Source organism: Tachyglossus aculeatus, chromosome 2 (genome assembly GCF_015852505.1).
Source record: "Tachyglossus aculeatus isolate mTacAcu1 chromosome 2, mTacAcu1.pri, whole genome shotgun sequence".
NCBI classification, from domain to species: Eukaryota; Metazoa; Chordata; class Mammalia; order Monotremata; family Tachyglossidae; genus Tachyglossus; species Tachyglossus aculeatus.
Genome location: NC_052067.1, coordinates 67154150 through 67175864, shown reverse-complemented (window position 1 = coordinate 67175864; position 21715 = coordinate 67154150). Strand labels below are relative to the sequence as shown.

The 21715-nt window shown below is 42.8% G+C and overlaps 1 protein-coding gene across 1 annotated transcript; it reads left to right on the top strand.

Moving 5' to 3' along the window:
* Positions 1 to 1493: 1493 nt before the first annotated feature.
* Positions 1494 to 21342, top strand: ARMT1 (acidic residue methyltransferase 1). The gene is made up of 5 exons (XM_038772066.1): positions 1494 to 1538; positions 7834 to 7939; positions 12197 to 12441; positions 13738 to 13903; positions 19295 to 21342. The coding sequence occupies exons 1-5, from the start codon at positions 1498 to 1500 to the stop codon at positions 20063 to 20065; spliced, it is 1329 nt and encodes a 442-aa protein (XP_038627994.1). The 5' UTR covers positions 1494 to 1497; the 3' UTR covers positions 20066 to 21342.
* The last annotated feature ends 373 nt before the right edge of the window (positions 21343 to 21715 follow it).

The following is a 21715-nucleotide window of genomic DNA, read 5'->3' as shown; positions in this document are numbered from 1 at the left end:
ACTAATAAAGTTGATATTTGTTCAAAAAAAAAAACCACCCCTGTCCGCTTGACAAACGACACTAATAAAGTTGATATTTGTTCAAAAAAAACCCCCCACCCTGGTCCGCCTGACAAACGGGACTAATAAAGTTGATATTTATTTATTTATTTATTTATTTATTTATTTATTCATTTTACTTGTACATATCTATTCTATTTATTGTATTTTGTTAATATGTTTGGTTTTGTTCTGTGTCTCCCCTTTCTAGACTGTGAGCCCACTGCTGGGTAGGGCCTGTCTCTAGATGTTGCCAACTTGGATTTCCCAAGCGCTTAGTACAGTGCTCTGCACACAGTAAGCGCTCAATAAATACGATTGATTGATTGATTTTATTTTGTTAATATGTTTGGTTTTGTTCTCTTGTCTCCCCCTTGTAGACTGTGAGCCCACTGTTGGGTGGAGACTGTCTCTATATGTTGCCAACTTGGACTTCCCAACCACTCAGTACAGTGCTCTGCACACAGTAAGCGCTCAATAAATACGATTGATTGATTGATTGAGTGATGTTATTTTGTTAATATGTTTGGTTTTGTTCTCTGTCCCCCCCTCCTAGACTGTGAGCCCACTGTTGGGTAGGGACTGTCTCTATCTGTTGCCAACTTGGACTTCCCAAGCGCTCAGTACAGTGCTCTGCACACAGTAAGCGCTCAATAAATACTATTGATTGATTTTATTTTGTTAATACATATCTACTCTATTTTATTTTGTCAATATGTTTGGTTTTGTTCTCTGTCTCCCCCTTCTAGACTGTGAGCCCACTGTTGGGTAGGGACTGTCTCTAGATGTTGCCAACTTGGACTTCCCAATTGCTTAGTACAGTGCTCTGCACACAGTAAGCGCTCAATAAATACGATTGATTGATTGATTGATTGATGTTATTTTGTTAGTATGTTTGGTTTTGTTCTCTGTCTCCCCCTTCTAGACTGTGATGCCACTGTTGGGTAGGGACCGTCTCTATATGTTGCCAAATTGGACTTCCCAAGCGCTTAGTACAGTGCTCTGCACACCGTAAGCGCGCAATAAATGTGATTGATTGATTGATTTTATTTTGTTAATATGTTTGGTTTTGGTCTCTGTCTCCGCCTTCTAGACTGTGAACCCACTGTTGGGTAGGGCCTGTCTCTATATGTTGCCAACTTGGACTTCCCAAGCGCTTAGTACAGTGCTCTGCACACAATAATCAATCAATCAATCAATCGTATTTACTGAGCGCTTACTAAGCGCTCAATAAATACGATTGATTGATTGATATTTGTTCAAGAAAAAAAGCACCCCTGTCCGCCTGACAAGCGGGACTAATAAAGCTGATATTTGTTCAAAAAAAAAGCAGCCCTGTCCGCCTGACAAGGGGGACTAATAAAGTTGTCATTTGTTAAAAAAAAAAACCCGCACCGCGATGACGTCACTTCCGGCGACGCTGAGGAGGGAGGAGGAGGAGAAGGGAAGAGGAGGGAAATGGCGGCCGCTCCGGCCTCACTCTCGGGCCGCTTCAAGGGGTTCGTGTGACGCTCCCTCGGGTCCCCCTCCAATAGTAATAATAACAATGATAGTAATAGTAATAATAATAATAATAGTAATAATAATAATGGCATTTGTTAAGCGCTTACTATGTGCAGAGCACTGTTCTAAGCGCTGGGGAATTTACAAGGTGATCAGGTTGTCCCACGGGGGGCTCACAGTTTTCATCCCCATTTTACAGGTGAGGTAACTGAGGCCCAGAGAAGTGAAGTGACTTGCCCAAAGTCACCCAGCTGACAGTTGGCGGAGCCGGGATTTGAACCCATGACCTCTGACTCCAAAGCCCGGGCTCTTTCCACTGAGCCACGCTGCTTCAATAATAATAATGATGGCATTTATTAATAATAATAATAATAATGGCATTTATTAAGCGCTTACTACGTGCAAAGCACTGTTCTAAGCGCTGGGGAGGTTACAAGGTGATGAGGTTGTCCCACGGGGGGCTCACGGTCTTCATCCCCATTTTACAGATGAGGGAACTGAGGCCCAGAGAAGTTAGGTGACTTGCCCAAAATCACACAGCTGACAGTTGGCGGAGCCGGGATTTGAACCCGTGACCTCCGACTTCAAAGCCCGGGCTCTTTCCACTGAGCCACGCTGCTTCAATAATAATAATGATGGCATTTATTAATAATAATAATAATAATGGCATTTATTAAGCGCTTACTACGTGCAAAGCACTGTTCTAGGCGCTGGGGAATTTACAAGGTGATGAGGTTGTCCCACGTGGGGCGCACGGTCTTCATCCCCATTTTACAGATGAGGGAACTGAGGCCCAGAGAAGTTAGGTGACTTGCCCAAAGTCACCCAGCTGACAGTTGGCGGAGCTGGGATTTGAACCCATGACCTCTGACTCCAAAGCCCGGGCTCTTTCCACTGAGCCACGCTGCTTCAATAATAATAATGATGGCATTTATTAATAATAATAATAATAATGGCATTTATTAAGCGCTTACTACGTGCAAAGCACTGTTCTAAGCGCTGGGGAGGTTACAAGGTGATCAGGTTGTCCCACGGGGGGCTCACAGTCTTCATCCCCATTTTACAGATGAGGGAACTGAGGCCCAGAGAAGTTAGGTGACTTGCCCAAAATCACACAGCTGACAGTTGGCGGAGCCGGGATTTGAACCCGTGACCTCGGACTCCAAAGCCCGGGCTCTTTCCACTGAGCCACGCCGCTTCAATATTAATAATGATGGCATTTATTAATAATAATAATAATAATGGCATTTGTTAAGCGCTTACTATGTGCAAAGCACTGTTCTAAGCGCTGGGGAGATACAAGGTGATCAGATTGTCCCACGTGGGGCTCACAGTCTTCCTCCCCATTTTACAGATGAGGGAACTGAGGCCCAGTGAAGTGACTTCCCCAAAGTCACACCCAGCTGACAGTTGGTGGAGTCGGGATTCGAACCCATTACCTCTGACTCCAAAGCCCGGGCTCTTTCCACTGAGCCATGCCACTTCAATAATAATAATGATGACATTTAATAATAATAATAATAATAATAATAATAATAATAATGGCATTTATTAAGCGCCTACTACGTGTAGAGCACTGTTCTAAGCGCTGGGGAATTTACAAGGTGATCAGGTTGTCCCACGGGGGGCTCACAGTTTTCATCCCCATTTTACAGGTGAGGTAACTGAGGCCCAGAGAAGTGAAGTGACTTACCCAAAGTCACCCAGCTGACAACTGGCGGAGCCGGGATTTGAGCCCATGACCTCGGTCTCCAAAGCCCGGGCTCTTTCCACTGAGCCACACTGCTTAAATAATAATAATGATGGCATTTATTAATAATAATAATAATAATAATAATAATAAATGGCATTTATTAAACGCTTACTATGTGCAGAGCACTGTTCTAAGCGCTGGGGAATTTACAAGGTGATGAGGTTGTCCCACGTGGGGCTCACAGTCTTCATCCCCATTTTACAGGTGAGGGAACTGAGGCCCAGAGAAGTTAGGTGACTTGCCCAAAGTCACCCAGCTGACAGTTGGCGGAGGCGGGATTTGAACCTGTGACCTCTGACTCCCAAGCCCGGGCTCTTTCCACTGAGCCACGCCGCTTCAATATTAATAATGATGGCATTTATTAATAATAATAATAATGACATTTATTAAGCGCTTACTACGTGCAAAGCACTGTTCTAAGCGCTGGGGAGGTTACAAGGTGATCAGGTTGTCCCACGGGGGCTCACAGTCTTCATCCCCATTTTACAGATGAGGTAACTGAGGCACAGTGAAGTGACTTCCCCAAAGTCACACCCAGCTGGCAGTTGGTGGAGCCGGGATTTGAACCCATGACCTCCAACTCCAAAGCCCGGGCTCTTTCCACTGAGCCATGCCGCTACAATAATAATAATGATGACATTTATTATTAATAATATAATAATAATAATGGCATTTATTAAGCGCTTACTACGTGCAGAGCACTGTTCTAAGCGCTGGGGAATTTTACAAGGTGATCAGGTTGTCCCACGTGGGGCTCATAGTCTTCACCCCCATTTTACAGATGAGGTAACTGAGGCCCAGAGAAGTGAAGTGACTTGCCCAAAGTCACCCAGCTGACAAGTGGTGGAGCTGGGATTTGAACCCATGACCTCTGACTCCAAAGCCCGGGCTCTTTCCACTGAGCCACGCTGCTTCAATAATAATAATGATGGCATTTATTATTATTATTAATAATAATAATAATAACGATGGCATTTATTAAGCGCTTACTACATGCAAAGCACTGTTCTAAGCACTGGGGAGGTTACAAGGTGATCAGGTTGTCCCACGTGGGGCTACCAGTCTTCATCCCCATTTTACAGATGAGGTAACTGAGGCCCAGAGAAGTGAAGTGACTTGCCCAAAGTCACCCAGCTGACAAGTGGTGGAGCTGGGATTTGAACCCATGACCTCTGACTCCAAAGCCCGGGCTCTTTCCACTGAGCCACGCTGCTTCAATAATAATAATGATGGCATTTATTATTATTAATAATAATAATAATAATAATAATAACGATGGCATTTATTAAGCGCTTACTACGTGCAAAGCACTGTTCTAAGCACTGGGGAGGTTACAAGGTGATCAGGTTGTCCCACGTGGGGCTACCAGTCTTCATCCCCATTTTACAGATGAGGTCACTGAGGCCCAGAGAAGTGAAGTCACTTGCCCAAAGTCACCCAGCTGACAAGTGGGGGAGCCGGGATTCGAAGCCATGACCTCTGACTCCAAAGCCCGGGCTCTTTCCACTGAGCCACGCCGCTTCAGTAATACAAATGATGGCATTTATTAAGTGCTTACTACGTGCAAAGCACTGTTCTAAGCCCTGGGGAGGTCGCAAGGTGATTAGGCTTCGGTTGGAAAGTCCAGTTTGGCAACAGATAGAGACAATCTTCTCGACTGTGAGCCCGCTGTTGGGTAGGGACCGTCTCTAGATGTTGCCAACTTGGACTTCCCGAGCGCTTAGCCCAGTGCTCTGCACCCAGTAAGCGCTCAATAAATACGATTGAATGAATGAGGAGGAGGAGGACCGTCTCTCTATGTTGCCAACTTGGACTTCCCGAGCGCTTAGTATAGTGCTCTGCACACAGTGAGAGCGCAATAAATACGATTGAGTGAATAGTCCAGTGCTCTGCACACAGTAAGCACTCAGTAAATACGATTGAATGAATGAATGAACGAATCCCCCCCCCCCCGCCTCACCTCCTTTCCCTCCCCACAGCCCCTGTATATATGTTTGCACAGATTTATTACTCTTATTTATTTAATAGTACATATTTACTGTTCTATTCATTTTATTTTGTTAATATGTTTTGTTTTGTTTTGTCATCTGTCTCCTTCTAGACTGTGAGCCCGCTGTTGGGTAGGAACCGTCCAACTTGTACTCCCCAAGCGCTTAGTCCAGTGCTCTGCACACAGTAAGCGCTCGATAAATACGATTGAATGAATAATACAGTGCTCTGCACACAGTCAGCTCTCAATAAATACAATTGAATGAATGAATGAATCCCCTCCCCGCCTCACGTCCTTCCCCTCCCCACAGCCCCTGTATATATGTTTGCACAGATTTATTACTCTTATTTAATTGTACATCTTTACTATTCTATTTATTTTATTTTGTTAACATGTTTTGTTTTGTCGTCTGTCTCCCCCTTCTCGACTGTGAGCCCGCTGGTGGGTAGGGACCGTCTCTATGTGTTGCCAACCTGTACTTCCCAAGCGCTTGGTACAGTGCTCTGCACACAGTAAGCGCCCAATAAATACGATTGAATGGATGGGGAGGAGGAGGACTGTCTCTGTATGTTGCCAACTTGGACTTCCCAAGCGCTTAGTACAGTGCCCAGCACACAGTAAGCGCTCAATAAATACAACTGAATGAAGAGGAGGACCGTCTTTATATGTTGCCAACTTGTACTTCCCAAGCACTTAGTACAGTGCTCTGCACACAGTAAGCACTCAATAAGTATATATATATATATATATATATATATATATATATATATATATAAATATAATGGCATTTATTAAGCGCTTACTATGTGCAAAGCACTGTTCTAAGCGCTGGGGAGGTTACAGAGTGATCAGGTTGTCCCACGGGGGGCTACCAGTCTTAATCCCCATTTTACAGATGAGGTAACTGAGGCCCAGAGCTCTGTTCGTGAGTTCTAAGCTCTGGGGAGGTTACAAGGTGATCAGGTTGTCCCAAGGGGGGCTCACGGTTTTAATCCCCAGTTTACAGATGAGGTAACTGAGGCCCAGAGAAGTGAAGTGACTTGCCCAAAGTCACAAAGCCGACAGTTGGCGGAGCCGGGATTTGAACCCATGACCTCTGACTCCAAAGCCCGGGCTCTTTACACTGAGCCATGTTACTTGTACATATTTATTCTATTTATTTTATTTTGTTAATATGTTTTGTTTTGTCGTCTGTCTCCCCCTTCTCGACTGTGAGCCTGCTGTTGGGTAGAGGGACTGTCTCTATATGTTGCCAACTTGGACTTCCCAAGCACTTAGTACAGTGCTCTGCACACAGTAAGCGCTCAATAAATACGATCGAATGAATGAATGCAAGCCAGTCGGGTCGGGTACCGTCCCTGTCCCACTTGGGGCTCCCGGTCTTAATCCCCCTTTGACAGATGAGATAAATGAGGCACAGAGAAGTCCAGTAACTCGCCCAAGGTCACACAGCAGACCGGGGAGGATGGGGATTAGAACCCAGGTCTTCCTGACTTCATTCAGTCAATCGTATTTATTGAGCGCTTACTGTGTGCAGAGCACTGGGCTAAGCGCTTGGGAAGTACAAGTTGGGGACATCTAGAGGGCTCACAGTCTAGAAGGGGGAAACAGACAACAAAACAAAACATATAAACCAAATAAAATAAATAGACCTTTTGTCAGCTAGGCCACAGTGCTGGCTTAGTCGGGGTGGTTGAGCCAGTCCTTTGACGTAGGGCCAGGGTCGTTGTAAAGGGTTTCTCTTCCTTGCATTCGTTCTCCAATAGATAAATGATAATTGAGCAGCAGCGCGGCTCAGTGGAAAAAGCCCGGGCTTTGGAGTCAGAGGTCCTGGGTTCGAATCCAGGCTCCACCAATTGTCCGCTGTGTGACTTGGGGCAAGTCACTCCACTTCTCTGGGCCTCAGTTCCCTCTTCTGTAAAATGAGGATTGAGACTGTGAGCCCCGTGTGGGACAACCTGATCACCCTGTAACCTCCCCAGCGTTTAGAACAGTGCTTTGCACATAGCGCTTAGTAAATGCCATTATTATTATTATTATAAGTCTGATTGATACGAGGCGCCTTGGTACGCTACCGATACAGTGCTCTGCACATAGTAAGCGCTCAATAAATACGATTGATGATGATGATGATTTCACATATTCCCCCCTCTCCATTCCTTACGCGGTTTAAATCAGCACGATGTAAATGGTGAATTGGACGTTGTCAAGTCGCCTTTCCATCTTTTATGTTGTCAATTTGTAACAGAAAATTAAAAAAAAATCTCCACGGTCTTTCCCTAGCCCTCCAGGCTCACCTTCTAGCACTTGGAACTCCTTTAGAGCTGTTCTGTTCCCCCCCCTTTAAGGAACACCCCCGTAGCTAGAGGTTTGGAGCAACAATTTGAGATTCATCGATGAAATGAGAGGGATACTCAGAAAGTGAAAGTTATTCTTTAAATCAAGAAACTAATTGACTGCAGTAACTTTAGTCCATCCTCTCAAAGAAAATCTTCAGTGCGTAGTAATATTAGCAAGTAATACATTGGGGGGCTGGCTTTTTTTCTAGGTCCTTTGCATATTTTACAATGAAGGATCGAGCACCTCAGATCCTAACTAGAGTTATCGATACTTTACATCGTCACAAAAATGAATTCTTTGAGGAGCATGGAGAGGTAAGAACTGTGTTTACAACTATTACAATGTCTGTCGAGCACCTCAAATCCTAACTAGAGTTATCGATACTTTACATCGTCACAAAAATGAATTCTTCGAGGAACATGGAGAGGTAAGAACTGTGTTTACAACTATTACAATGTCTGTCGAGCACCTCAAATCCTAACTAGAGTTATCGATACTTTACATCGTCACAAAAATGAATTCTTTGAGGAGCATGGAGAGGTAAGAACTGTATTTATAACTATTACAGTGTTTATCGAACACCTCAAATCCTAACTAGAGTTATCGATACTTTACATCGGCACAAAAATGAATTCTTTGAGGAACATGGAGAGGTAAGAACTGTATTTACAACTATTATAATATCTCTCGAACACCTCAAATCCTAACTAGAGTTATCGATACTTTACATCGTCACAAAAATGAATTCTTTGAGGAGCATGGAGAGGTAAGAACTGTATTTATAACTATTACAGTGTTTATCGAACACCTCAAATCCTAACTAGAGTTATCGATACTTTACATCGTCACAAAAATGAATTCTTTGAGGAACGTGGAGAGGTAAGAACTGTATTTACAACTATTACAATGTCTATCGAACACCTCAAATCCTAACTAGAGTTATCGATACTTTACATCGTCACAAAAATGAATTCTTTGAGGAATGTGGAGAGGTAAGAACTGTATTTACAACTATTACAGTGTTTATTGAACACCTCAAATCCTAACTAGAGTTATCGATACTTTACATTGTCACAAAAATGAATTATTTGAGGAACGTGGAGAGGTAAGAACTGTATTTACAACTATTCCAATGCTTATCGAACACCTCAAACCCTAACCAGGGTTATCAATACTTTACATCGTCACAAAAATGAATTCTTTGAGGAACGTGGAGAGGTAAGAACTGTATTTACAACTATTACAATGTTTATCATTAAACAAACTTGATTTTCTAGAATACTTGATGTGCAGTTCTTAACATTACTGTAATAATTTCATTCTTGAAGATGAACAGGATAAACTATCCAAGGTGGATTTCCTTAATGGGTGAAATGAAGAAACAGACATCCTATTTTCTAAGTCGATGAATACTATACAGTAATGATAATTCCGCATTGATATTTATCCTTATTCAAGGAAGATGTTTTCACATTTATGACCACTTATTCAACAAGTATTAGCAATATAAATTTCAGGACAAGTAACTTGAGTAACAGACACCTCCACTTTTCTCTAATATGTAATAATCAGAATCAGCATAGTGGATAGAGCATGGTCCTGGGAGTCAGAAAGTCATGGGTTTTAGGACCGACTCCGCCACTTGCTCAGTGGAAAGAGCACAGGCTTCGGATTCAGGGGTCATGGGTTCAAATCCCGGCTCCGCCAATTGTCAGCTGTGTGACTTTGGGCAAGTCACTTCTCTGCGCCTCAGTTACCTCATCTGTAAAATGGGGATTGACTGTGAGCCTCGTGTGGGACAACCTGATCACCTTGTAACCTCCCCAACGCTTAGAACAGTGCTTTGCACACAGCGCTTAATAAATGCCATCATTATTATTATTCTGTGTGACCTTGGACAAGTAACTTAATTTCTCGGTGCCTCAGTTACCTCATCTGTAAAATGGGGAGTGAGACTGTGAGCCCCATATGGCACAGAGACCTGTGTCCAACCCAGTGTGCTTATATCCACCCCAGCGCTTAGTACAGTGCCTGGCAACAGATAGAGACGGTCCCTACCCAATAATGGGATCACAATCTAGAAGGGGTAGATAGATAGGGGTAGTCTAGATTTGTACATATTTATTCTATTTATTTTATTTTGTTAATGTCTTTTGTTGTCTGTCTCCCCCTTCTAGACTGTGAGCCCACTGTTGGGTAGGGACCGTCTCTATGTGTTGCCAACTTGGACTTCCCAAGCGCATAGTACAGTGCTCTGCACACAGTAAGTGCTCAATAAACACGATTGAATGAGTGAATATTCTATTTGTACGTATTTATTCTATTTATTTTATTTTGTTAATATGTTTCGTTGTCTGTCTCCCCCTTCTAGACTGTGAGCCCACTGTTGGGTAGGGACCGTCTGTATATTGCCAACTTGGACTTCCCAAGCGCTTAGTACAGTGCTCTGCACACAGTAAGTGCTCAATAAACACGATTGAATGAATGACTATTCTATTTGTACATATTTATTCCATTTATTTTATTTTGTTAATATGTTTTGTTGTCTGTCTCCCCCCTCTAGACTGTGAGCCCACTGTTGGGTAGGGACCGTCTGTATATTGCCAACTTGGACTTCCCAAGCACTTAGTACAGTGCTCCGCACACAGTAAGTGCTCAATAAATACGATTGAATGAATGAGTATTTATTCTAGAAGTACATATTTATTCTGTATGTACATATTCTATTTGTACATATTTATTGTATTTATTTTATTCTGTTAATATGTTTTGTTGTCTGTCTCCCCCTTCTAGACTGTGAGCCCACTGTTGGGTAGGGACCGTCTCTATACATTGCCAACTTGGACTTCCCATGGGCCTAGTACAGCGCTCCGCACACAGTAAGCGCTCAATAAATGCGATTGAATGAATGAATGAAAATACCATAATTATTATTACTATTTGGTGATTCTGAGGGAAAATGCAGCAGCCAATTTTGTGGCAGTGAAGTCTGGAAAAAAAGAAGTGGAAGTGATGTGGCAATCATTGTCGGATCTCATGGGGCCTCTCGTGACCACTCCTTTGCAATATCCCGTGCTGGCCCTTTCTCTCAGAGGAGCTCTGTGTGTCGGCCAAGGCCCAGTTTTGAGTCCCCCTACTCTTCTCACTTTTCTCTCAATCTCGTAGAGTTTATTAGCTCACATAGTTTAGACCGTGAGCCCCACGTGGGACAGGGACCTTTATTCTTGTCCTCTTTCCTTCAGCGCATCGATCTCCTTTTACCCTTGTGATCTTTTTCTTCTTCCGGACATAGGGCAATCAACAAACATGAATAGCAGAACAGTGTTTTTGCTTCGCTTGTATTCTCCTTATTTTTCAAACACTGCTTCTTATTCCTGTCCCTTCTAGGTACTGATTAACCCTATTCCATTAACCGTATACCATTTCATGCTCTCCCTCACTCCTTCTTGTCACTTCCCGCCGTTGCTGTAGGTATTGTCTTAATTTCTATATTCACTTTTCTCATATATCCCCATTTTAAAGAGAGGATGTTTCTTGCTGAAGATAACTTGCTTCTTGCTTTAGAGAAGCAGCCTGGCTCAATGGAAAGAGCACGGGCTTGAGCGTCAGAGACATGGGTTCAAATCCCAGCTCTGCCAGTTGTCAACTGTGCGACTCTGGGCAAGTCACTTAACTTCTCTGTGCCTCAGTGACCTCATCTGTAAATTGGGGATGAATACTGAGCCCCACACGGGACAATCTGATCACCTTGTATCTTTCCCAGCTCTGCCAGTTGTCAACTGTGTGACTTTGGGCAAGTCATTTAACTTCTCTGTGCCAGTTACCTCATCAGTAAACTGGGGATGAAGACTGTGAGCCCCACATGGGACAATCTGATCACCTTGTATCCTCCCCAGCTCTTAGAACAGTGCTTTGCACATTGTAAGGGCTGAACAAATGCCGTCATCATCCTAACAAATGGAAGTAGTCTGTGGAAAGGGGTCACTGACTTCTGTCTCTTCCCTGCCTCCTGGGTTAGCCTTTCCAGTAGTATCCAGCCTCTTGAGGGGCAGGGATCATCTGTTAATTCTCATCTCTGCACCCAATAAGCACTGAATAAATACTTCCATCTCCATTAATAACAATTTGTAAAGAGTAGATTGCGCGAAGAAGGGTGGGAAGAAGTTGGGAACCCTGCTTGGGTAAAGTTGCTCTCTCACTTCAGCACTGTTACTATTCTCGTGTGCAGTGGTAGGAGGGAGGCTGTTGTGCTCTCACAGAAGGAAAGGGCCACTTTAATGCCATAAAATGGTTCCATTTCTCCCCATAAACTTTCCATCACGTTACACCAGGCTCTTGGCTCTCCATGTGATAAGACTGAATTATGGTGTTTGCATTTTCTGCATGTTCAGCCTGTTTGCAATTAACAAAGTAGACATGCTAGCCTATGAGGGAACGTAATAAAATATTCAAAAGTCTTGATGTTTGATGTGAAGACTTTGCTCTTTTAGGTTTTGACAGGTTACATGAGGACTTGTGTCACTCCAAGATTTTAAATGAACGACTTACGATCAAGGATTTTTCCCTTTCAGAAAGGTGTTGAAGCAGAGAAGAAGGCTATATCCTTCCTTTCTAAATTACGAAATGAATTGATAACAGATAAGCCGGTGATCCCCTTGATTGATAACCTCGCCGATGCCGATACGTGGAACAAGTACTTAGAGTATCAGCAGAGTCTTCTGGAAGAAAACGGTGGGCAGCCAAGCTGGTTTCAGTCCCCTTGGTTGTATGTGGAGTGTTACCTGTACCGCAGAATCCACGAAGCACTTATTCTAAGGTGAGGTTGGAAATGTGAAAGGCCCGTAAGTGACTCGCCCTTTTGGGGAGGCTCTTGGAAGTATCCAGGGATAGTCATCGTCCTAACCTGGGGTAGGGAGCGGGTTGGGGGTTTTCCACGTGCTGCCTGAGTAGGAAAAATGCTGGAATCTCTCCGCCCCAGACTGTGGGTGTTAGGCTCGCTGCTCTCTTATAACTCCGGGCTTCTAATCCGGTACCCTGTGACTCGCTGATTTAGTCCTGGTGGGTTTTGTCGTCACGCTCTTTCTGTGCAGCTATAGTGGAAAGAACATGGGCCGAGGACTCAGGAAACTTGGGTTCTAATCTCAGCTCTTCCATTGGTCTGTTGTGTGACCTTCGGCAACTTCTGTGCCTCGGTTACCTCGTCTGTAGAGTGGGGGTTAAGACTGTAAGCCCTGTGTGGGGCAGGGACTGTGTCCAACCCGATTACCTTGTATCTATACTAGTGTTTAGTACCGTGGCTGACGCATAGTAAGCTCTTAACAGACACCAAAATTATTAAAATTATTGTCCACTTTAATCAATCAATCGTATTTATTGAGCGCTTACTGTGTGCAGAGCACTGTAGTAAGCGCTTGGGAAGTACAAGTTGGCAACATCATCATCAGTCGTATTTATTGAGCGCTTACTATGTGCAGAGCACTGTAGTAAGCGCCTGGGAAGTACAAGTTGGCAACATCTAGAGACAGTCCCTACCCAACAGTGGGCTCACAGTCTAAAAGACTTTAAGAAAGGTTCTCCCAACTGGGCTCGACTCTAGTTTGAGGAGGCACTTATAACTACTGGTTAAAGTTAGGTTTTTTTGTATCCGTCAATTTTAATTGCCCGTGTTATTTTTCCTTCATGCAGTCGTATTTATTGAGCGCTTACTGTGCGCAAAGCACTGTACTAAGTTCTTGGGAGAGTACACTACAACAACAGACACATTCCCTACCCACAACGAGCTCTCCCCGCCACGTCCCCGTTGTTGGGTAGGGACTGTCTCTATATGTTGCCAACTTGTACTTCCTAAGCGCTTAGTACAGTGCTCTGCACACAGTAAGCGCTCAATAAATACGATTGAATGAATGAATGATCCCGCTGGCCGCGGCTTCACTTACCACATGGGGCCCGGGGACTCCTCATCCGGCCTCCACCAGCCTGGTGTCCTTGTGTCACGGATGAACAAGAAATGTCTGGATTCTTTATGAAAATGGGATTTGTTGCTAAATTAATACATGCTGAGGCACAGTGGTGTACACTTCTTCATTAACGCCTCTCTTCTCTCCCACTTCAGCCCTCCGATCTGCGACTTTGATGTATTTAAGGAAGGAAAGGTTCAAAGTTTTTTTGAATCCCAACAAGCTGTTGTTGCCTTGTGCACTCACCTGCAGGAAATAAGCAAAATTATTGAGGACCTAGATGAAGACCAACTGAAAGAAGAATTTTTTAAACTGCTTCAGGTAAAGTGGGCAGCTCGTATTTCAAAACACACGTATTGCATTAAAAAATTGGTGAATATATGAAACACTTTTGGCTCAGGTTATTTATGGGCACGCTGGGTTTGGATTTTTTTTTCCATTTCAGGAGTATTATTACCTTTATAAAAAAACATGTTTAGAGGCCTAATTGTGATTATCCTTTCTCCAGCTGGAGTCTAGCATTGTAGAGGGTCTCCTTAATCTCTTCTTACAATTCATTCCAGTAAGTTTAGTAGACCTTACTGGGTACAGACATTTGATGTGAAGTGTCATCTGTGGGTTTCATGCCTCTGTGAAATTATTTTATTAACTAGTTCGTTAAACTTTGAGCCTTTCCTTAAATACATCAAAGTCGCAGATTGGAGGGCTGAAGTGGGAGAGTAAAGAGGCATTAATGAAGACGTATACACCACTTTGCCTCAGCATGTATTAATTTAGCAACAAATCCCTTTAGATTCATTTCCATTGATCTCCAAATTAGAATTCTATAAGTATTTTTCTAACCCTGATTGGAAGTATGCAATCTTTCTGCCTCCTCTCCTTAGGCCAGAATTTTCCATTATCCATTACCCTGCAAAATGATAGGGAGGGAAAGTTGCAAAAATTTGAAAGGGATTTGTAAGACTCTTGTTGGAGAGTAGAAAAAAATCCTGTGTATTAAGAGAAGACCTTCAGATCTATGGGCGGTTAATTTAAAACTTATTTGTGGGTTCATTTTCTGTTGAACTCATTCATTCACTCAGTTGTATTTATTGAGCACTTACTGTGTGCAGAGCACTGGACTGAGCTCTTGAGAGGGTACAATAAATGACACATTCCCCAGCCCACAACGAGCTTACACATAAAGGTAATCTTTCTATGTGGGGAGATTATATACATAAAATAAATTGTCTTAAAAATCCCTAGTGGCATTTCATTGTTTCTTATATAAAATGAACCTTTCAGGCTTCATCAGCTGGCTCTGTCTTGCCTATCGGTTCTCCTGCTCCGCATAATTTCAGCTTGTGCTCCTTTCTGCTTTCAAGTAAACCTGTCCCTTGCTCCTGTGCATTTGTTAAACCTTGTCCCTCAGCTTTGCCAAACCAGCACCCTTCCTTCCTTTAAAGCCTGTAAAAAGTCACCTTTATTTGACTAATCATTCTAACCTTCCCGGTCACATCATTCCCTCAACCACCAGCAGAGTTGCCACCGGTTCATTTTGATTACAGGGACATAGAGGGGGTGGGCATTTCAGAAGGGGAAAATATCAAAGAGCTAATCGCCCAGAAAGTAACCATATGGGGTCTTTTCTACTCAGATGTGGTCAGAAATCTGAGAAGAGCAAGTCATTATCGGGGCGGGGAGGGGAAAAGGGTCTCTGTATTACAAATGTGGAAACTGAGGTATAGAAAGGTTAAGTTACCCAAGTCAGGGGCTTACGGCAGAGCTGGAACTCGAACTCACATCTCGTAACTGCTAGTCCCACGCTCCTTAATATGTTCAAATGTGTATTGGACTTTTCCAAGTGCTTACCTCAGTGCTGTGCACACAGTAAGCGCTCAATAAGTACCATTGATGTGTATACTATTTTTATGTATCCTCTCCCTCTTTATGATGAACTGTCAATTTGTCATTTGTGTCCGCCATTAGATTGTAAGCTCTCTGAGGTCAGGGTTAGCATCTTTTACTTAACTGTGTTCCTCAGTCTGTAGTTCAGTACTGTACACCCAGGAACCATTCAACAAAACCCTTGAAATTGTTTTTGTCCGGGTCGTTGCCAGGCATTCAGGTTCCTGCACTTGGGACGTACAATTCAGCATTAAAGAGACAACGCCTACCCACAACGGGCTTACAGTCTAGAAGGCGGTAGTCAGTAGGACCTGGGTACTTATCCTGGCTCCGCCACTTGCCTGCGGTGTGACCTTGGGCAAGTCAGTTAACTTCTCTGTGACTCAGTTTCTTCATCTATAAAGTGGGGATTTAGATTGTGAGCCCCATGTGGGGCAGGGACTGTGTCCAACCTGATTACGTAGAATCTACCCCAGCGCCTAGTACAGTGCTTGGCACATAGTAAGCGCTTAACAAATACCTTTAAAGAGGCAGAGCCAGCCTATGGTGGGTAAAGAGGCAAGGGTAGAACGGCTGTAGAGATAGGAGACTACCTTCTTAGGTGTAAGAATATGTTATTTTTACTTCTATCTCCTTAGTCCGTTGTATTGACCACTTATTGTGTGCAGACCACTGTACTAAGACTCTGCCCACAGTGAGCGTCCAATCTAGTGTTTCCTTCCAGTTTGCAGCTTAGTTTCCTTACACTTATGGACCAAAAATAAAAGATATCTTTCATTATTCTTCTGATAATCCCAGGCCTGGAGCTGCTATGGTTGCCACACGTATGTTCCGTTCTTTCCCAAGTTTAGCTCGCAAAGCGTTATTCTTTCTGCCTCACTTTATCCTCAGTGAGACTATCCTTGAGTTTTTCAGTTTGTAGAGGAGAAATGTTGATGCCATTCTTTTCAACTCTTTATTTTAGTGCTTATTCTTGTGTTGATTAATTTCCGCAGATGACTGTGATCCTTCCATTTTAAATGATCACATTCTGTATTACAAGCTACTAAACTATAGGGCTAATATCAGAAGGTCGGTGGAAAACCACAGTCATCAGTACATGGAGGTCAGCTACTGACAATGGGAAGTCTAGAATGGGAAGCATTCTTTTTTACAGCATTATCTTAAACTAAGATAACTAAAACGAAAATATTTAGTTATGTCAGTAAAAGCATTGTAATACATTTCATTACATATGCAGTATTTAGTGAGGGGTTAGGTTCTGTGATGTGACCCGTTATGAAAATCTCTCAGTAGTTAGTTTAGTCGGTAACAACTTCATCATGCAACATGTCCCTGAATGTCTTCCCAGATTACTTCTAGCAATGAAATAGCATAGGTGAGTTGGGAAGAAATATGACCAATAACAGTGAAAGCCAAGAAGTTTGTCATTTCGGTTTCTTTTCTGAAGTACAGTTGAAATTTAAGCTTTGAATTGGAAAGGGGGAAAGAAAAAATCTTCCTTCCTCACTCTTCCAACCTCTGTCCAATACCAAATAAAAAGTCAGTCAACATACCTTCCATGCTCATCCTTTTTTCTCCATTCCGGCTGAACTTTCCGTATCTGGGATACCCTCCCTCCTGTCTGGTGTGATTGTAGATCCAAAAGAAGTGTGGGAGAGTAAAGAGGGAAGAATTTTCCCCTACCCTTCCAAGACCTATCTGTGGCCTCCACAGACTTCTGTATTCAGGCCAAGTGACTATTTCCGCTCCTCTCAAGTGAGTGTTTATATAGAAATAAAAATTACTTGTATATGTACACAGTATAGCTCGTCATTACAGATGATGTTGTGATGCTTTTGCTCCCATTTTCCTGCTCAGTTATTAAAACAACCAATTTACTGATCTCTGCCTTCAGCCTCCCCTCTTCCGTTTCTTACCTACAGGTGCACAAGTCATCATTGTAAAACCCCAAGTACGTCATCCCCCTCTCTTTAAAAACTTGCCGTGATTCCACATTGCTTCATGCATTACCAAGTCTTCTGACTATTGGTTTCAAGACTTTTCAGCCACTGACACCACACATACTTAGGTCCACCTATACCCTGCCACCTGCTTTCCACTCCTTCCAAGCAAATCTAGCCCTTTCCCCTTGATCCAAATGGCTCTTGGCATTCCCTCCTTCTGGAAGGCCTCTCCCTTTAACCTTTGCCAAATTGCATCTCTCCTGTCTTTCAAAACCATTCTGAAGTGCCCGATGTGTGGGCATTTCCCTAATGATCCCATCCTCTGCTCTCGTGCCATTTCCTCAGCCTCCACAATGCCTGTATATCAGCTATGTCCTTATGTTTGTATTCTTACATATCCCCTTGCATATGTTATTTTTAGATATTGTCTGATGTGCACGCGACTTCACCCATTAAATTGTGAGCTTCTCGAGGGCAGAGAAACCTGTCTTTTGCTATTTTGTGTCTTCCTAAAACCTCGCACTTGTAGCTACCCATTAAGTACTCTTGAGGATGTATACAGATGTGGCTAAAGGATTGATGAGTGAGTAGAAGTTCTTTTCACACTGTATACGTTGTCCTTTCGTTGGTGACGTTGCCAAATTAAGTGATTTTTCAACCTTAATAATAATAATAATGGTATTAAGCGCTTACTATGTGCAAAGCACTGTTCTAACCTTGCCATCTTAGTCTGCATTTGCTCAAGAAAAAAAAAAAAGCCCAGCCATTTCAGCCTGCCTGCCAGCTGGGTCTGCTGAATGCTATTGTTTAGTAGATCAACGGGGGAAAGATCATGTGTAAAAGAAATCATGTGATTACAAAATCATGATTTTGTAATCATGTGTTACAAAAGAAAACTTGTAACAATGTAATGATCCACTTTTTTTAAAAGTGTGTGTTGTGTTTTTGCTTATCTCTCTTGTCAGTGACTTTTCCAACGACTTAGACTATGTTAGAACCTGATATTGAATTCAAATAGACTGTTTTGGAAGATAGAAAGTAAAATTTTACCTGAAACTTAGTATAAAAACATTCGTTACCAGACTGCGTGGCATGGGGCCCGTCCACCTACCTGAGTGGATCAAGTAATTTCAGTTCTCTATCGTTTTTATAGCAGGCATGCTACATTTTGCTGCCCTTATTGGTTTCATATAGCCACTATGGGCACCCCGGGATCCCTCAAATCAGTTCCCCTGGTCCTAGCTCATTCATTCAATTGTATTTATTGAGTGCTTACTGTGTGCAGAGCACTGTACTAAGGCCCCCTACTGTGATAGGGCCCAGAGTGCCCTCAAGGTTGGTCAGTCAATCATATCGGGTGTTTACAGTGTGCAGAGCATTGTACTAAGGGCTTGGGAGAGTACAATATAACAAAGACACATTCCCTGCCCTCAACAAACTTATAGTCCAGAGGGGTCTTACAGTTCTGAAGGGCACCTTCAGTGGGGATAAGAGTAGAAGCAAACACTAAATTTATCTCAGCTACTGCAGGTCTTATTGTTTCCTTATATCCGGATCGCTAAATGTTCTCAAAATGAGAGGTTTTAGAATTTAGTTGGGCTTAAGTTGAGCCTAAGTTGAGTATTATGCTGTGTTTTTCAAGACATTCTATTTAAATAAGTGATCCTGCTAGATGAAGCAAAACAAAAGAATGGAAAAACTGTTCTTTTTCTGCTCTGGATTACAGAATTTGAATCGCTAAGAAGCCGCCTTAAGAATGAATTGCATTGCATAGGAAGTTGAGTTCATTCTGTAAACCATTCAGACCCAGAATCAGAAAAACGTGTAGTATTGATAATATTGGATGAAGGATGTTTACACTGTAATTTCTTCCTTTCAGGTGTCATTATGGGGAAATAAATGTGATCTTTCCATCTCCGGTGGTGAAAGCAACTCTCAGAAATCCAGCCCACTCAGCTCTTTGAGAGATCTGAATTCTTTCATTTTAGTGAATGACATGGACTGTATCTGGTCATTGCTTTTAAATAGCAAGAAAACAAGGTTGGAAAAAGTGACACCGACCAGGGTGGACATCGTCTTGGATAATGCTGGCTTTGAACTTGTTTCGGATTTAGTACTGGCTGACTTTCTGTTGTCCTCTGAATTGGCCACTGAAATCCATTTCCATGGAAAAAGCATTCCTTGGTTTGTTTCGGACACCACCAAACATGACTTTAATTGGTCGATCAAACAACTTCAGGGTGCCAATCATAGGTGGATGTCCCGCTGTGGCATCAACTGGGAGGGCTATATTAAAAAGGGCGCTTGGGTTTACCACGACCATATGTTTTGGACTCTGCCGCATGAATACTGCAATATGTCTCAGGTTGCTTCTGAATTATATGCCGAGCTGCAGAAGGCGAATTTAATTATTTTCAAGGGCGATTTGAACTATAGGAAATTGACAGGGGACAGGAAATGGGAGTTTACTGTTTCATTTCACCAAGCCCTGAACAAATTTCATCCGGCACCCCTCTGTAGTATAAGAACACTAAAAGCAGACGTTCAAGTGGGTTTGCAGCCTGGGCAAGGGGAGCAACTTATGGTTTCTGACCCAGAGTGGATGACCACTGGAAAATATGGAGTCATTCAGTTTGATGGGATGCCATGATTTGTTTGAGATAAGATCTGATTTGCACTTTTCGTTCCAAGAAGTAATTTTGGGACTTGGTTGCCTGTTTTTGTTTTTTTTTTGAGGGGGGGAAGAAGGGGGCCCACTTTCACTTCAGGGAGTTTAGCTTTTCAGTACAGTAACAGTAATGTCTTTTACGTAGCTTCAGGCTTTTCTGTAAACTACCTGCCAACGGTAAACTACCTGCAGATACCTTTGGGCAGATTGCATGTTCTTTGTTAAGATTATTTTCATCAAGCGCTTAGTACAGTGCTCAAGCGCTTAGTACAGTGCTCGGCACATAGCGCTCAATAAATATGATTGATGATGATGATTGATGTTTTAGCAGTTTATATTCCAAAATTTCGAGATATACATATACTTTCAGATGAGGAAAAAGTTGAGAAAAGTCACCTTTTTGGACTTTACATTTGTGACTGACTGCTATTTTCATGTATTAGACTGCATGTTAGGATGAATGTTAATTTAAGTTAACCCCTTTGGGTTTGGGGTTTTTTTAATTGTTATATAACAGAAGTCTTAGAATGGGTATAAATTTCCCTGGAATCACTCCAAAAGGAGAAGCACTTTTAAAAATTGACGGATCTGAGCATGTTTTCATTTAAGTATTGAAGAACAAGGATGCAGAAATTACTCCTTGGGAATAAGTTCGTTTTTTAAGGTGGGCATTAGCTCTTTCAGACCACCGTGAAACTGTTTAGCCACGTGTTGGGCTGTGTTTGCACATTATGGATACTATCACCGTCATTACCATCGTCACTGGTAATGAGCACCTAAAGTGCACTGTACTAGTTGCTCGGTGTACTGTACTAGTTGTACTTGTGTGCGACAGGAATAGAAGACGTGGTCCTTCCCTCAAGGAATTTCCTGTCTAGTGGAGGAGATTGACAGATGCAGATGTATAATAGGAAAGGGAATACCCAGAAAACTGGTAACAGCAAAAGTAAATGTAGATTAGTAATTCAGTCAAGAGGAATAAACTAAGTGCTTAGTACAGTGCTCTGCACACAGCCAGCATTCAGTAAATACCGTTGATTTATAAACGATTGTGATGATTGTGTTATAACTGTACTCTCCCAAGTGCTTAGTACAGTGCTCTGCACGCAGTAAGCGCTCAATAAAAACGATTGACTGACAAGTAATGTCGGTGACTAGTGGGATGACCTCATGAGGGGAGTGTGGGTATTAAGAGATCAGTTGCATTTTTTGAGCACCCACTGTGTGCCAACACTATGCTAAGCACTTGGAAGAGTACAACAGAATTATACATATCTATTCTATTTTGTTAGTATGTTTGGTTTTGTTCTCTGTCTCCCCCTTCTAGACTGCGAGCCCACTGTTGGGTAGGGACCGTCTCTATATGCTGCCAACTTGTACTTCCCAAGCGCTTAGTACAGTGCTCTGCACACAGTAAGCGCTCCATAAATACGATTGATGATGATGATAGACTTGATCCCTGCCCTCCAGGGGAAGATGAATATAAAAAGGTGTACATGAATGCCATGGGGGGAGAGGGAGAATGTGCGTGTACCCAAGTCCAATTCGCGGGGGTGGCGGTTGTTATAGGTAAGGAGATGAGAAATTAATCAGGGAAGGCCTGCAGTGGGAGATGCGATTTCAGAAAGGCTT

What these genes read in the sequence shown, in the direction of transcription:
- ARMT1 (XM_038772066.1), top strand. Translation starts at nt 1,498, where the DNA reads ATGGCGGCCGCTCCGGCCTCACTCTCGGGCCGCTTCAAGGG. An exon ending in TCTTTGAGGAGCATGGAGAG is followed by an intron (nt 7,940 to 12,196) that starts GTAAGAACTGTG and finishes TTTCCCTTTCAG; the next exon opens with AAAGGTGTTGAAGCAGAGAA. An exon ending in AATTTTTTAAACTGCTTCAG is followed by an intron (nt 13,904 to 19,294) that starts GTAAAGTGGGCA and finishes TCTTCCTTTCAG; the next exon opens with GTGTCATTATGGGGAAATAA.